The 16515-nt window shown below is 46.6% G+C and overlaps 1 protein-coding gene across 18 annotated transcripts in view; it reads left to right on the top strand.

Annotated features, from left to right (window-relative positions):
• Positions 1-16515, top strand: part of AAK1 (AP2 associated kinase 1) — a 156429-nt gene that overhangs the window by 81358 nt on the left and 58556 nt on the right. For all 18 annotated transcript variants that reach the window (XR_005366224.1, XR_005366227.1, XR_005366226.1 and 15 more), the window contains exons 4-5: positions 11227-11335; positions 12844-12986. Coding sequence is in view for 14 of the 18 variants with exons in the window: in XM_038551504.1 (XP_038407432.1) it covers positions 11227-11335; positions 12844-12986 (252 nt within the window). In the remaining 4 variants the exon portion in view is untranslated. The remainder of the gene's footprint in view (positions 1-11226; positions 11336-12843; positions 12987-16515) is intronic.

The raw sequence follows: 16515 nt of genomic DNA, 5'->3' as shown, positions 1-16515 counted from the left end.
CTTTGGGTTTATTTTGTTCTTCTTTCCCTAGGTACTTGAGGTGGGAGTTGACACCTTGACATCATTAGCACCTAGGGTTCCTAATTTATATTTAGGTTTACTCTGGTATTGTGCATGGAGTTTGGTATTGTATTATGGGTTTTGACAAATGAATAACATGTGTCTACCATTATTGTATCATATGGAAGTTTCACTGCCCCAGACATTGCCTGTGCCTATTGGTCCCACCAAATCCCCCAGCTATAGCCACTGATTTTTATTTCACTGTCTCCATAGTTTTGCCTTTATAGAACATCATATAGTTGCAGTCATTCACTGTGTAGCCTTTTCAGATTGGCTTCTTTCCGTTAATACGCATTTAAGTTTCTTCCATGTCTTTTCATGGCTTGATAGTTCACTTCTTTGTAGAGCAGAATAATATTCCATTGTCTGGATGTTTCATAGCTTATCCATTCGTCTATTGAAGAACATCTTGGTTGCTTCCAAGTTTTAGCAATTATGAATAAAGCTGCTATAAACATCTGTGTGCAGGTTTTGTGTGGGTATAAATTTTCAACTCATCTTGGATATATTTCATAGATTATCAACTAAGCAATTATTATTTCAATTTTGAAGATTTCTTTTTGTTTCTAAGCCAATATTTAAATTTTTATTTTATATTAATTGTAATCCAACTTTTTTTTTTTAAGATTTTATTTATTTGACACACACACAGTGAGAAAGAGAGCACAAGCAGGCAGAGCTGCAGAGGGAGAGGGAGAAGCAGGCTCCCCACTGAGCAGAGAGCACCACATGGGGCTTGATCTCAGGACACCGGGATCATGACCTGAACCGAAGGCAGATGCTTAACCAACTGAGCCACCTAGATGTCCCTAATTTTACTAACTGTTAAAAATAATTTTTTTATTGTGGTCAAAACCACATAGCTTAAAATTTACCATCTTAGCCATTTTTAAGTGTACAGTATTATTACCTGTTGGCACAGTGTTGTACAGCAGATCTCTAGAATTTATCTAAACGGAAACTTTATGCCCATTGAATAACGATTCTCCATTTCCCCCTCCCCCAGCTCCTGACAACTACTACCATTCTACTCTTTGCTTCTATGAGTTTAGCTGTTTTATATACCTCATGTAAGTGGAATCGTACAATGTTTGTCCTTCTATGACTGGCTTATTTCACTTACTATAATATCCTCATGGCTCATCCATATTGTAGAAATTATTTTTAAGGTCCAGTCATATTCCATTATAGAAATATGCCACGTTTTCTTTAGTCATTTATCCATCAGTGGACATTTCTACACCTTGGTTATTGTGAATAATGTTGCAGTGAACATGGATGTGCAAATATCTCTTCAAGATCCTGTTTTTAATTCTTCTGGATATACACCAAGAAGTGGGATTGCTGGGTAATATGGTAATTCTATGTTTAACCTTCTGTTTTTCACAGTGGCTGTACCAATTTACATTCCCACCAACAGTGCACAAGGATTCTAATATCTTCACATCCTTGCCAGCACCTGCTATTTTTGTGTGTGTATGTGTGTTTGTTTCATAAAGGTATCCTAACAGACACAAAGTGTTATCTCCTTGTGATTTTGATTTGCATTTTCCTAATGCTTAGTGATGTTGAGAATCTTTTCCTGTATTGGCCATTTCTTTGTATAACTTAAAATATTCTAATTAATGTTATACATATTAGTTATGTATTATATTTGTTATAAATATATTTAATGTATATGCTACGTATATATGTTCTGTGTTTTATATTCTATGTTTTTATATTAATTTGTTATGTACATATATCTAGTGTGTGGGTGAAGACAGAAGGCTGGGCTCCTCACTTGGCTTTTGCTGGCATGTCTGCAGGGAGGGGCTGCAGGTTTTTTCTGTGGTTTTTGGTCGGAATAGAGTAGTGACCCTTTCCTGCATTTGTCAAGAGAGAGCAGGCTTCTATTGGGGCTTTCTTTGTTTACACCCATTGGTGTTTTTAACTCACCAGTTGCTTCAGTTTCTAGTCTGGGATACATGGAACAAAAAGAAATCGCAGTCCGCTCACCACCATCTTATTCCATGGGTTCCAGAGTTTCTAGGCAGTCTGCTTTCTGTTCACATTTCAGAACCTTTTTATTACGCTTTTTAAAATATATACTACTGTCCAAAGTATTTAGTTATACTTGGAAGAAGAGGCAAAAGCAAATCGGGCAGCCCAGGTGGCCCAGCGGTTTAGTGCCGCCTGCGGCTCAGGGCGTGATCCTGGAGACCCAGGATCGAGTCCCACGTCAGGCTCCCTGCATGGAGCCTGCTTCGTCCTCTCCCTCTCCCTCTGCCTGTGCCTCTGCCTCTCTCTCTCTCTCTCTCATGAGTAAATAAATAAAATCTTAAAAAAAAAAAAAAAAGAAAAAGAAAATCTACTCCATTTTCCTGGAAATGGAAGTCTTCAGTTTGTGCTTTAAAAAAACCAAAACAAACTCTTTACATCATTTAGTAAGGCTTTAGAAGGAAGCAGAGATAAAAACAAATATTCAACTTGCTTTAAAAAATTTTTTCCTACCACTTTAATCAGAAGCCCTGCATGATGTTTTCTTTTTTTTTTTTTTTTTAATTCATTTATGATAGTCACACAGAGAGAGAGGCAGAGACATAAGCAGAGGGAGAAGCAGGCTCCATGCACCGGGAGCCCGACGTGAGATTCGATCCCAGGTCTCCAGGATCGCGCCCTGGGCCAAAGCAGGCACCAAACCGCTGCGCCACCCAGGGATCCTCCTGCGTGATGTTTTTAACCCTCCTGGGCTCAGACTTCTGTCAGATGGAGGCCATACTCTAACCCTACCTTTCTCAAACAGGTCAGAATTGTGAAAGGAATGGGAGGAGGTAACATGCTTTATAATGTGCTGAGGCTTGTATGTTAGTGATCAAAGAAGTGGAGTCGTCTCTGTACTCGTGGCAGAGTAAGGATGTGCATGTTGCACCCACTCAGACTCACAAATGATGAGTGGTTTCACTAGAGACATTTTATTTTATTTTTTAAAGATTTTGGGATCCCTGGGTGGCGCAGCGGTTTGGCGCCTGCCTTTGGCCCAGGGCGCGATCCTGGAGACCCGGGATCGAATCCCACGTTGGGCTCCCGGTGCATGGAGCTTGCTTCTCCCTCTGCCTGTGTCTCTCTCTCTCTCTCTCTCTCTCTCTCTCTCTCTGTGACTATCATAAAAATAAAAATTAAAAAAAAAGATTTTATTTATTTATTCATGAGAGACAGAAAAAGAGAAAGGCGCAGACACAGGCAGAGGGAGAAGCAGCAGGCTCCCTGCAGGAAGCCCAGTGTGGGACTCCATCCCAGGACCCCGGGGTCACGCCCTGGGCTGAAGGCAGCGCTAAACTGCTGAGCCACCTGGGCTGCCTGAGACATTTTATTTTGACAAATGTTGTGTACCACTTACCAGAGTATGGTATGAGTCCTTTGATGCACCTGGGATGTGTGCCCTGATGGAACCAAAGTGATTTTGGTTTCTGATAGACAATTGGAAGTTGGATTTTGGACTTCAGATTCCTTTACCTAAAGGCAGGAAAAGATTATCTTCAGACTTAAAGGGATAAGAACTGAAGCTCAAGATGTGCCAAGTGCTATTTTGTGTTCACATCTCCTGGCCCAGATGGATTACATCTGCAGTGAGCTTGACAGTGAGGCACTGAGCTGCCTGCCACCAGTGATGTTTGAAGACTTGCTTGCAACAGAAGAGATATCAGAAGGTTTGAGGGAGGAAAATGTTTCCATATTCCTAAAAGGGAGGAAGGTAGACTGTGCGCAGTAGGGACATCAGGATTGATAGAGGACAAGAATCTGGAACAGGTCGTTTACAAAGATGCTTTGATGCTATTTTTTGTGTAAGAAAATGGTGTGTGTGTGTGTGTTGTGTATGTATACATCAATATATACTGCTTGGATTTGCCTGAACAACACCCTCAAAGGATAAGAGAGAAGGAGAGAGAGAGAGAGAGGCTGAATGGGAGAAAGGGAAAGAGATGGGGAGTCTTCCCTATAGGGGATGAGTACTAGAGTAGAAAATAATATCCAGAGATCTCTGGGTGGCCCAGCGGTTTAGCGCCGCCTTCAGCCCAGGGTGTGATCCTGGGGTCCAGGGATCGAGTTCCACATCGGGCTCCCTGTATGGAGCCTGCTTCTCCCTCTGCCTGTGTCTCTGCCTCTCTCTCTCTCTCTCTCAATCTGTGTGTGTGTGTCTCATGAATAAATACTTTTTTAAAAAAAGAAAAAAATAATTTCCCTTTTTGAATGTTAAATATTACTTATTTTAAAAATAAAATGTTAAGCTGTTTTGTAGTCCCTTGGACAAGTAAGCAGGGATCTTCAGATTGGGTAAGAGCAGGCCATGTCCTATCAACCTCATGGCCTTTTGGGGAAGGTTTCTGGATAGGAAGCTCAGGAGAGTGCACAGTTCATGCAGTGTCTGTGGGTTGTATCACTTGGGTGAGGACACTCACCAGAGATCTGTGAGCAAGTTGGAGAGTCTAGGCTGGATGCCAGGAGTCATAGCTGCTGTGTGTGTGTAATGCTTTCTGACCAGTGGCTTGATATTAATTTGGAGGAAACCTTCTAAGAAAAAAGCCCTGCAGCTTACCATTAGTTTTATGTTATCTTACATTTAGCAAGTAACTTGGTTAAAGATTAGACACGCTTATCAATTATGTACCTAATACAAAATTGTAAGATATAACCACTGCATTGGGTAATAGAATCAGGATCCAAAATGATCCTTATGAAATTGGAGCAATGGACTGATTCTAATGAGATGAAATAACAAGGCAAGGTCATACACTTGGATTTTTATTTTATTTTAACAACTTTACAAGCATAGTTCAGGGAAGGCAGAGATTTAAAGCAGTGTAAGTGGAAAAAGACTTAAGTATTTTAGTGGTCAATTAACTCAATATGAATGTGTATGTAATGCAGTCGCCAAAAGAAAAACATGCCGTTTTTAGCTACATTAATAAAATTAATAGTAGGTGATAATGCTGGTCTACTCTGCATGAGTCACTTCACCACGCCTGAAGAATTCCATTCGTTTCCTGGGGCCATTCTTGTCAAAGGGAGATAGACAAACTGAAGCATTTAAGTAGTGATGTAAGGAGAAAACATCTCAATGAAATTAGGTACGTTTAACTCAGGGAAGAAAAAATTCCGAGTCTAAATAACAATATTTCAATCATTTAGAAAGTGGAAAAGAAGACTTGGCTCTTTCTGCTCTGAAGAGAAGAGTGTAGGCACAAGAGGTGGACATTTCCAGTTGGATGTAAGGAAGAACTCGTCAGCAGTGCAGGCTGTCTGCAGTTGGGCTGAGGGTCCAAAGAAATGACATCATTCTAAGAAAAGTACTTGTCAGAAGGCTCCAGCAGGGATTAGGATTCGAGCTGTTGAGGGCTCTAGATCAGTGCTACTCTAAGGACATTGTTTTCTTTTTCTCCCCTTCCCCCTTGTGTGTTTATTACCCTTTTCAATACCGTTTAGTGATTTTTCGTATATTCACAGGGTCACTTACCCAACACCACGTATCTGATTACAGAACATTTTTTTTCATCATCTCAGACGGGGACCCATACCTGTTAGCAGTCACCCATACCTGCTACAGTCTCCGGCAACCATCAGTCTGCTCTCTGTTATGGGATTCCAGACATGTCATATAAACGGAATAATGTAATATATGGCTTCTTATGACTTCTTCCACTTAGCATGAAGTTTATGGTTCAGCCATGCTGTAGCAGCAGCATGTGTGAGTGCCTCATTTATCCACGTGGTAGCACGTATGAGTACTTTTTTCCCTTTCATGGCTGCGTAACATTCCCTGTGTGCGTATACCATATTTTGTTTATCCTGATGGACATTTGGGTTGTTTCCGCTTTTTTTGGCATTATGAACAGTGCTGCTGAGGATATTTGTGTCCAAGTTTTTGTGTGAACATGATGTTTCATTTCCCTTGGGCATATACACAGGAGTGAAGTTGCTGGGTCCAGGGGGAACTCTGCTTTTTGAGAGAACGCCGAACTATTTTCCACAGGAGCCGCACTGTTTTACATTCCACCAGCAATGTGTGGAGGTTCCAGTCTCCACATCCTTGGCAACATTTTTTATTGTTTCTGGGTGTTTTTTTTTTTTTTTTTTTTTTTATTATAGCCATCGTAGTGGTTTAGAGTGATACCTCATTGTGGTTTTGATTTGCATTTTCTAAGTAATTAATAGTGTTGAGCATCTTTTCATGTGCTTACCAGCCATTTGTATATGCTCTTTGGAGAAATGTCCATTTGGATCCTTTGCCAATTTTTACATCATGTTGTTTTTTTTAGTGTTGAGTTTTAAGAGTTCTTTATATAGCCTGGATACTGGATCCTTACTGAGTGTAAGGTTTGCAAATATTTTCCCCCTCATTCTTTGCATTGTCTTCCATTTTCTTGATAGTGTCCTTTGCAGCACAAATTTTTAAAGACTTTGATGAAGTGTGGTTTGGTTTTTTTCCTTTGTTTGCTTGTGCTTCAGGTGTCATATCTAAGAACCATTACCTAATCCAACACCGTGAAGCTTTGTTTAGATATTTTCTTTGGAGAGTTTTTAGATCTTTGGTCCATTTTGAATTGATTTCTGTATATAATATGAGGTTGGGATATTAAGTTAGTCTTTTGCATGTAGATATCTAGTTGTCCCAGTTATCACTTTTGGAAAAGACCAATCTTTCCCTCATTGAATTGTTTTGGCACGCTTGTCAAAAATCAATTGGCTGGAAAAAAAAAAAAAAAATCAATTGGCTGTAAATGTGTGGGTGCCATTCAGAGGATGCTGTGCCAGAATGTAAATGAAGGAACTGCATTCCTCCTGGGTAAAATATCTCCAGTCAGCTTAGTTACTTAATTGATTTATGTCCTGGAGCAAGCTTCTTATCTCCTTATGGGCTGGTAACAGTTTACTAGCCAGCACCTGTTTGTGGGCCAAGTTTTGAGTAGCACTGCTCTGGATCTTTCTACTTTAAACTGAAGAACAGCATCCTGTCCATTTCCCAGAGCTACTGCATTAGAATCCGCTTTTGAACAGGACCCCCAGGTGATTCATATGCATATTAAAGTTTGAGCAGCAGGATTCTAAATCAGATTTTAGATGACTTTAAAGATCTATGCAGTAAATGCAGGATTAATTAATAAGACCCAGGAAAGGGAGAGTCCATGTGATTGTGGGAAGAGAGTATTTGGGACTTTCTACGTAGCAAAAGCCCAGACACCTTGGCCTTCGGTGGAACACCAGGGGCCGGCTGAGATCTCAGAGTTTCTTTTCACTATTGCACTGGACTTGATGTTTCGCTTTGCCTGTAACTCCTTGACGAGACTCATAAAGGAAACGCAGAGTTATTGAGGAAAGGTGGGGCAAAGAGTGGGAAGGCAGAAGACTTTCACAAAGCAGCCCGTAGGAGAAATAAACAAGTTTCAGTCCTTAGAACTGCATTTAAGTCAGAAAAAGAGGCTGAACTTTGCCTAAAAGGTTCCGTGGAACCGTGGTGTGATCCCAAAAGTAAGCAACAACAAGTGCTGAGTCATAAAATCAGAAAGTGTTGAATATTTGAATGGAGGGTCAAAGCAGGTAAATCGTGTCTTTGGAAACTTAATAATCTATTGCCTGTGCAAGCACTGTCATCATTGGGAACTTGCAGGTATCACGCTGACATTCCAAGGATGGGTGTGACCTGAGCAAATAATGTAGGGAAATCAGTCACAAACCATGCTCATTTTTACTTTTTTCAGGTGACATGTTACTGATAGGCTCTTTAAAATGCTATCTTCTTTGTTTTCCTGAATTTATATATAAACGTTTTAGTAGATGTATTTAGGGATTAAGTCCTCACTTTTCTTGTAAAGGCTATAAGATTCTTTTAACTAGGAATTCTCTGGCTGTAGGAATTTTTTAAGATTTTATTTATTCATGAGAAACACAGAGAAAGAGGCAGAGAGAGAAGCAGGCTCCCTGCGGGGAGCTCGATCCTGGGACTCGATCCTGGGACTCGATCCTGGGACTCTGAGACCACGCCCCAGGCTGAAGGCAGTTGCTAAACCGCTGAGCCACCCAGGGATCCCCTCCAGCTGTAGGAGTTTTGAAAATAGGGATAGACTACTGTTTTGTGCTACAAGCGTCATTAATTAGGAACCCCAGATAAACTTGAGATTTGTGATGACCTATACGATCTGGGTTGAAGGCATGATTTTCACATGGCAGCTTCTGCATGTATTTGTGAAGAAAGTTTTTTTTAGCACTTCAAGCAGTTAAATGTGATATTAATAAGGCAACTACAAATCATTTAAAATATCTACTTACTAAAGCAGGTTTTCTAATAACATGTTTACATCAGTACTTTATTAGTCTTGTGCCATGATAACCTAAAAATAGTTAAATGACAATACACACTCCTTAGAATCATCACTGTTTCAATCAAACCAATCTGATCTATAATTTAGCTGAACATTTCCTACTCCCCTGAAAATCAGGTTTTGATTTACACTCATCATAAAGACTTTTATCTCAATGCCCCCAAATAATGGTTGTAGCCAAGGGCCTCAGGCATCCTCCTTGTATCCTGCCTCTTCCTGAGTCCTTGAGCTCCAGGACCATGGGGGTCCCACCCCACACTTCTGTATCCCTGTCTGTTCTCCAAGCCTGGGACTGGGCTTCTAACGCCAGCCAGGGCACGCGTGGGCCTCCTCCAGCCACTGCTGCTGTGACACGGGCAGTGCACCTGCAGTGTCAGTCTCACTTTGCAGTAAGATTTTCTCTTGACCTTTTCTGCATTTCACAGCCATTCAAATCGATCTTCTCCATCAGTTGCCGAATGGTGAGGTGTTACTCTAAAATCTGAGATGTTGTTAAAAGTAAGAGCCAGGGTCCCCCTCCCAAGAGGAGCTCTTTTCTGCTTGGACGCATCTCAGGAACTCTGCAGAAGACAAAATGAACAGGAATTTGGACTTGAACTGATCAGCACACAGCTTGGCAACTATTCTAGGATGCCATCTGCAGATGTTAATTATCCAGTGTGGGTCCTCTAATAGCTCTTGACCTCTTCCTCTGGGCTCCATCACATGTTTTTTTTTTTTTTTTTCTCCTTCCTAATTCTTTATTATTCCTCTTGGGGTGAGACAAATCAGAGGTAGCATTGCTGAGTCTTTTTCAAACAGTTAAATGTAGACAAATTACTAATGTGGAAACATTAGTCTTTGATTCTTCCTGCACACATTAGATCTTCTGCTCTTCTATTTTGGCTTCAAGAACTTCTCTCTAGTTCTTCCTCCTTCCATGACTGTGTAAACGAAATCAAGTTTTTGAAGAGTTGGTGATGAGAGTAAAAAGCAGGGGGGAAAGAAGGGGCCTCTACGACATGAACCCTGAAATCACGTTCTGTTGTGGAGAACTTAAGAGATTGCTTTTTTTTTGCCTCATCATCTCCTTTGTCATCCAGAGTAGTTGCTCTGAGCCTTTTAATTCTCTCATCAAGCTTCTTTCTCATTCCCTTAGACTGCAAACGTGGTTGTGCTCTCTACCCAAAAACAGAACAATGGAACGGAACTCATTGAAGTTCCCTTTTCTCCAGCTGGAAACCAATATGCATATCCATCCTTCCTTCCGGCCCCTCTTTCCAAGACCTCAGTCCCCACGGGCCCCTCTTTCTAAGACCAGGCCCTCAGTCCCCACGCCTTCTTCCTGCAGGACTTCATCCCCTCCTGTCCACGACCATTGCTGCTCTTGGCTCCTTCCACTCTCCCATGCTCAGTTCTCTCTCATCCTAAGAATTCCTCCTGGCAGTGCCATTCCTCCATGAAGCACAGAATGTTCCAGAAGACTCCTCTGTAGTCTCCAGCTTTATAAGCTCAACTCTTTGCGAGTCGTTTCCACCCTCCCCTCACCACCCCCCTCTTCCCTTCCCTGAAACTGCTCTTGCCTTGGGCTCCAGTGGTCACTGTTCTATTTTTGTCTGCCTTTCTGAAGCAACTGTCTTCCTTCTTACTCCCTCACTCAGAGGAATGTTCTAGTGAATTTAACTTCAGTGTTCAGGGCTCAGATATATTCTTTTGATATTATGACATTTCTTCTTGTTTTGGTATATGACTTCAGATTAAAAGAGACTTCATGTGTCACTCTAAGCAGCCAGATTTCTCATTTATGTAGTGGTAGTTACTCTTTTTAATGGTCTAAACGGTTACGTTTGTATGGCAACTCAGAACCACTTTACTTTTCCACTCCCTTTTTTTTTTAAACAAAAGTGAAACAATTCATTAAGACTAGTTTTTTAAATCTTACCTTGCTTTTGTGTCAAAATCCTTTCACCTGGCCTGCTCACTTTTTCTTTCCCCTCAACTTAGTTCTTGATGACATTGAATTTTAAACATCATCGTTACAAAGATTTGCCTCTATGGATGTTGAAATAACTATACCAAGATGTGTAAGGCACCTTCCAGTGCCTAAGTGGGACCTGACACATAGGAAGTGCTCAATAAACTTTGTTGACTAAGTGAATTCCATAAGCAGCCCCAGGAGAGCATATGCAGTTCTAACCAGGGAGGCGGAAACATGACCCATCCCATATTCCATTCGGTTGGCTTGAGAGGCTTAATTATGAGCAAAACGTTTAGGTCTGGATGCCACTGCAGGCTGTCCAAAACTCTGTAATAAAGCAGTTATTCTTTTCAAGTATTTCCTAAAGGGAGAAAAACAGTACAAATAATTTAAAAGTCATGTTGAACTCAGTTGTCACCTACAGCCAGGAAAAAAAAAACAACAACACCAGTTTCATTTTTCTGAATTAAAAATTCACGCATTTAAATAATTCATCCTGTCTGGCTCTGACTCTGGTACTTCTGGAGATAGGCGTCTGCTCCTGGTTCACGTTTGCTTCCTGGAGCACTGATGGAGTGAGCAAGTAGGCCCCCTGTGTGCCTCTGGTTCTAGAATCTCGCTCAGGAGAGTGCTGTGGTTTACTAGGATTGCAGAATTGTTTACTGAAGATTTGGCCTTGAATCTCAGAGAGCACTGGAAACCTGCTCTTGACCCTCCTGTTCAGTCTTAGCTCTCTTGGGGGTTAAGGTCATCTGTATGTAAATGATCCGTGCCGGTGGAACTGACTGGCTCCTTCCATCTCTATTGGTGTTGGTAACTAATGCCGTATTTCTCAACTCTTCTCTGCAGAGAGACCTGTCGGGGCACAAGAACATTGTCGGTTACATCGACTCCAGTATCAACAATGTGAGCAGCGGTGATGTATGGGAGGTGCTCATCCTGATGGACTTTTGTAGGGGTGAGTGTATGACCCACACCTACAGCTTCCGCTGCTCGGGCACTTGGACTGTCAAGGGCATGGGGGTCATCGCACTTCCTGTGCGCCATGCCGTGATGTATATCATTCTGGTTTTAAAGATGGGCCAACTGTGAGGCCAGAAGAGAGAGAGCCTGCTGTCTCCTCTTGGTTATTCTTAGGACGGCAAACAGTTGGAAGTGGTGGATAATACGAAACTCCCTTTTTTGTTAGGTTTGGGCAGGTTTGGCGCTTGTGTATGAATGAGGATGTATGAGGGTGAGAATGAATGTGTTATTTGTGATGCTTTAAAACAAGCGATGAAGGCACATAATAAAGACCCAACTCCAGATGGACCACAGCAACGATTCAGCCTCCCCACTCCCTCCCTTCTGTGTTCTCTTCTCCACCCACACCGCCATCCTTGTGTTATGGGGGAAAATAATCCTTTTCGTCTAATGGAAATGACCTTTCCTCTCCTTGCTTGTAAGCTGTAATTGCCAGTAAGGCTACATTCAAACGATGCTGCTGTTAACAGTGAAGTTAAGTAGTTGAAAGCTTGGAGTTTCAAGCAACGTTTATCTTGGGAAATCCAGACTGTAGTATGAATCGATTCAGAGTTGACTGCATTTCATACAGCCAGTTCAGAAGTTTGACTTTTTTGGCCTCAGCAGCTGCCTCTGAGAAGCTGGGGTCACCCTCTCACTGTTTGGTGCCCTGTTTTATAATCGCCCTTACTTCCACTGACATTTGCCTTGCCTTTAAAGATTCTGTCCATCAATTAAATATGTTGTCAGTCCCCACAGTGTGATGGTAACCAGTAATTTCAGCCTATTCTGGAATGACCCTTACGCTGATTTTTTAAGATACTACGAAATGTAAACTTCCTGTTTACATTTGGATAGTTTGTTTCCTCCTATCCATTCCTTTCTGGAAGGTAACCTGTTTCAAGACAAGGCCATAGGAACATCCAGGGATCTGGATCATTTTGTAAGTGAGGTAGGAGCATCCAGGGATCTGGATCATTTTGTAAGTGAGGTCATCAGTGTTTTGTCCTGCAGATTAAATACTGGTGTAGCGTGTCTGCACTCTCTGCAGCTGGGAGTGAGTGAAGCCAGAGCGACCAAGCCATTCCTAGTGTGGACTGTAAAGCTGTCTTCTCCCTGCCCCTGGGGTCTGTTGTGCAGTCTGATTCTCATTAAAGGATGTGGCAGGTTGGACCCGTGGCCTCCTTGTACAAACGGGATAACCAAGGGGCTGTAGTGGGACCATGTCAGTTAACCTGATCTTGAAGATAGACTTTATGAAATACTCTGGTTTTGATGCATTAGAGGAGGCCTGGATTGTAAGAAGTCAAATCTGGGCCTGGGAATCAAGACATCAGGGTTTCAGTCATGGCTCAGCTGTCAACCTTTGTCTGGGTTGTCCTCTCTGGGCAGCCGTTGGTTGTCTTGAGTAAGTGCTGCATGTGAACGCGGCTAACCTGTCCCTCGCTCTGTGCCCCCTTGCAGGAGGCCAGGTGGTCAACCTCATGAACCAGCGCCTGCAAACAGGCTTCACAGAGAATGAAGTGCTCCAGATATTTTGTGACACCTGCGAAGCTGTTGCCCGCCTGCATCAGTGCAAAACTCCTATTATCCACCGTGACCTGAAGGTAAAGGCCGCGCTGAATCATTAAGTACGTTCCTGCAGGATATTTTCCATCTGCCCTGGGAACAGAGGAGATGCTTTGGGGATGTGAGGGAACAGGCGTGGTAGCCTTACATCTCGTACATTCTGGTTGGAGACAGAAAACACAAAGACAAAAGAAAAAAAAAAAGTACAATACAGGTGTCACTTTTATTGCTTAAACAGCCTTTAGAAGTTCTTTATAATCATCAGATCCCTGAACACATGTTGTTTTTGTCTTTCCTGATATGGTCCCAAATTCACTTGGTCAAGGGCATGGAAAATGATATGCTAATTTAAATAGTTTGCAAACACTGAGGCTTGGTTTTTAATGTCTGTAGTTTGCAAACACAGAGGCTTGGTTTTTAACATCCATTTCATTATTTTGTAAAATCCAGTAAGTGAAAAAAAAAAAAAATCCAGTAAGTGATTATCTGAAAATTTTGTCTACTGATTATCACCTCCTTGTATCAGGCCTTTCATATTATAGCCACTCGACAATGTTTGTTGAATGGAACTGCCTCCTGGTTGGGATTCAGCAGCTTGTATGGATTCACACACAGCCGGTGCACCCCGTCCCGTCCAAGACACTCTGTGCGCACTGTCTCTTGGAGGAAGATGTTCTCCTTTACATTCATAGTTAGGGAAATGCAGTGGTGGGAAGGTTCATGTGGCTTGACTACAGTATAACCGTAGTATAACCAGGAAGGAGCAGAACCAGAATGCGAATCCTGCTCCTCTGATCCTCGATCATAGTTTCTTTTCATTAAGAAACATGTTTTCAGAAACATGCTTCACGGCTAGTAACTTGCAGCAGCGTCCCCCGGCGGGCTTGTCAGACGCAGGCTACGGGATCCCACTCTGAGTCCGTTAGGCTTGACTTTTGTGGCAGAGCCGGGAAGGGCCAGGAGTTCTAGCTTAATAACCACACAGGTGGGATCTGCATGTTCTGAAGCGTGGGGTCACTGCAGCATGCTGGCGTTTTGAGGTGTGTGTTTGGTTTTGTGTTTTTTTTGTTTTGTTTTTTTAGCTTTTCCAAAAGTGGAGATCTAGTTCCTAATTATAAAATCCACCCTATTAAAATATACAGTTCGGTAGTCTTTAATTCCAAGGCCATGCAGCCATCACCACTATCTAATTCCAATGTGTGTCATGTCCCCAGAGGGAACGGTCTCCGGGGGTCCCCGGGCGCTGCTAGCCTGGCCGTGGCCGTCCTGCGGACTGCACATAAGGCTCACACGGTGCGTGGCCTTCTGCGCCCGCGCCCTCCCCACACGGGGCTGCCGAGTTCTGCTCTGTCGCCCGGGGCAGTGCTTCATCCTTCCCCGGCATGACAGTCGCTGTGAGCAGAAACAAGTAGTCGGGCGGCCTTGGGGTTGCCTCCGCCTGGGCTATCAGGCAGGACGGCTGCGAGCATCTCAGTGGGCTCGTGTTTGCGGGGGGTGAGTGGCGGGGTCAGGTGGTGGCCGGGGGGCTCCTGGAGGGGCAGCCGCACTGCGGTGCAGAGCGCTGTGCCGTGTCGCGAGCGCGGGGTCCCGTTTCTCCCCCGCAGTCAGCCTGCTGGGCCTCCTGAGTCCTAGCCATCCGCCCGTGTAGGCGCTGGGCCGCCGGGAAGGCCGCGTCCGCCTGCAGGCCCGGCCCGGGTGGACCCGCCGCGGGGAGGAGCTCAGGCGCGGGGAGGAGCACGGACGCCTGGAGGAGCAGGGCCCCAGGGAGGAGCATGGCCTCGGGGAAGGCCGCAGGGAGGAGCACGGGAGGAGCAGGGCCTTGGGGAGGAGCACGGGCGCCGGGAGGAGCACTGACCACAGGGCCCCTTCTGGCCAGGGCCGCCCCCACGGTCCGAAACGAAGTCTTGTCTTCATCTTTCGGGTGATGGATCCTCGCGGAGCCGCGGAAACACCTCCCCGAGGGGTCTGCTCCCAGCGTGGCGGCGCGTGCCCTGCGGTGACCCGGTGCCGCCTTGGCCACAGGAGCCTGGCCGGTGGCGCCGAGGTCTCACCCGGGCACAGGGAGGCCCGGTGCTGGGGCCCAGGCCGCGGGAGCCACGCGCTCTCCTCCACCGGGCCCAGGGCAGCGAGGGCGCCCCGGAGGAGGCCTGTGGCAGGCGCTCCGGGAGGGGCTACTGCTGCGGCTCTGGGCCACGGCTCCTGCTTGTGGGGCTTGAGGTCCCCGAGCTGCCGGGACTTAGCTCTGCGCCGACCGCCTGCTGTCGTGAGCCAGCGAGGTCCTCCCGCTGCGTCCTCCCGCGTTGGGTGCGCAGGCCCAGGGGCCGCCTGCCTGCCAGCCCCCGAAGGCCCCCGAAGCTCCCTTGAAGGCCTCCCGAAGGCCCCCCGAAGTTACCCGAAGGTCCCCGAAGGCCTCCCGAAGGCCCCCCGAAGTTACCCGAAGGTCCCCGAAGGCCTCCTGAAGTTCCCCAAAGGTCCCCCAAAGGCCCCTGAAGGCCTCCCGAAGTTCTCCGAAGTTCCCCGAAGGCCTCCTGAAGGCCTCCGAAGGTCCTCGAAGGCCCCCGAAGGCCCCCGAAGGCCTCTGAAGTCTCCCGAAGGCCCCTGAAGGCCCCCGAAGTTCCCCGAAGGTCCCTGAAGTCCCCCGAAGGCCCCTGAAGGCCCCCGAAGTTCCCCGAAGGCCCGCGGCGCCCCTCTGCCCTCACGCGCTCCGCCTGCGGCCGCTGCAGGCCGGTGCCCTCCGTGCCCTCCGTGCCCTCCGGGGCCGGGGTCGGGCCGTGCTGGCCTTGAGGCGCCCCGCCCTCGAGCAGGGTGGCGCCTGGTGAGGCTGCACCCCCGGAGCAGGGTCGGCGGGCGGGGAGGAGCCAGGCCGGTCTGCGCCCGCTGTGCCCGCGGGGAGGGGGGAGGCCGCTGCCCTGGGCCGCGCGTCGCTAGCGGCTCGTGTTCCCACGGGAGCGCTGCTCACGGGGGCCTTTCCTCGGAGCCTCGTTTCAGCGGTTGAACCGCCTCCCTGGCGTGTCTGGTTTTCCTTTTCTGTCTCCGAGGGAAGAAGGAGCTGCGTCCGCCCGGGGTCACGGACCGGGACCGTGACGGCGCCCGCGGGGCTGGGACCTGCACCTGCTCCGCGCACCTGCTCCGCGCACCTGCTCCGCGAGCAGGCCCGGGCGCCCGGCGATGCCCGACCTGGGCCGGAGCGGGGCGCCAGGGAGCGGCCGCACCCCCAGGGCAGCGCGGGCCTCCCAGCTCCAGGAGGAGGGGTGCGAGCGCCCGGCTGGTGCCGCCCCCTCGGGGCCCCGCCCGCCGCCCCCTGCCGCAGCCCTGCCCCAGTCACCTCCGCCGGCCCTGCCCTGGGTCACCTGCCAGCCTTCCTCGGAGCCCCCTCCCCAGCGGCCGCCTCCAGCCGCTCTGCCCCGGGTCCTGCCCCTCCGGGTCGCGCCCTGCACGCCTCGGCCGAGTGGGTAACTGGGTAACGGGACTTGTTCCCCCGCCCGCGACGTGGGGGCCCTGCGGCTCGTGGGGGTGTAGGTGAAGGTGCGGGGCAGCTGGCCGCCGGGTACTGTCGCCGCCGCCCCG

Source organism: Canis lupus, chromosome 10 (assembly GCF_011100685.1).
Source record: "Canis lupus familiaris isolate Mischka breed German Shepherd chromosome 10, alternate assembly UU_Cfam_GSD_1.0, whole genome shotgun sequence".
NCBI classification, from domain to species: domain Eukaryota; kingdom Metazoa; phylum Chordata; class Mammalia; order Carnivora; family Canidae; genus Canis; species Canis lupus.
Note: the sequence above shows the minus strand (reverse complement) of the source record. Positions and strands in the feature narration are given on the sequence as shown.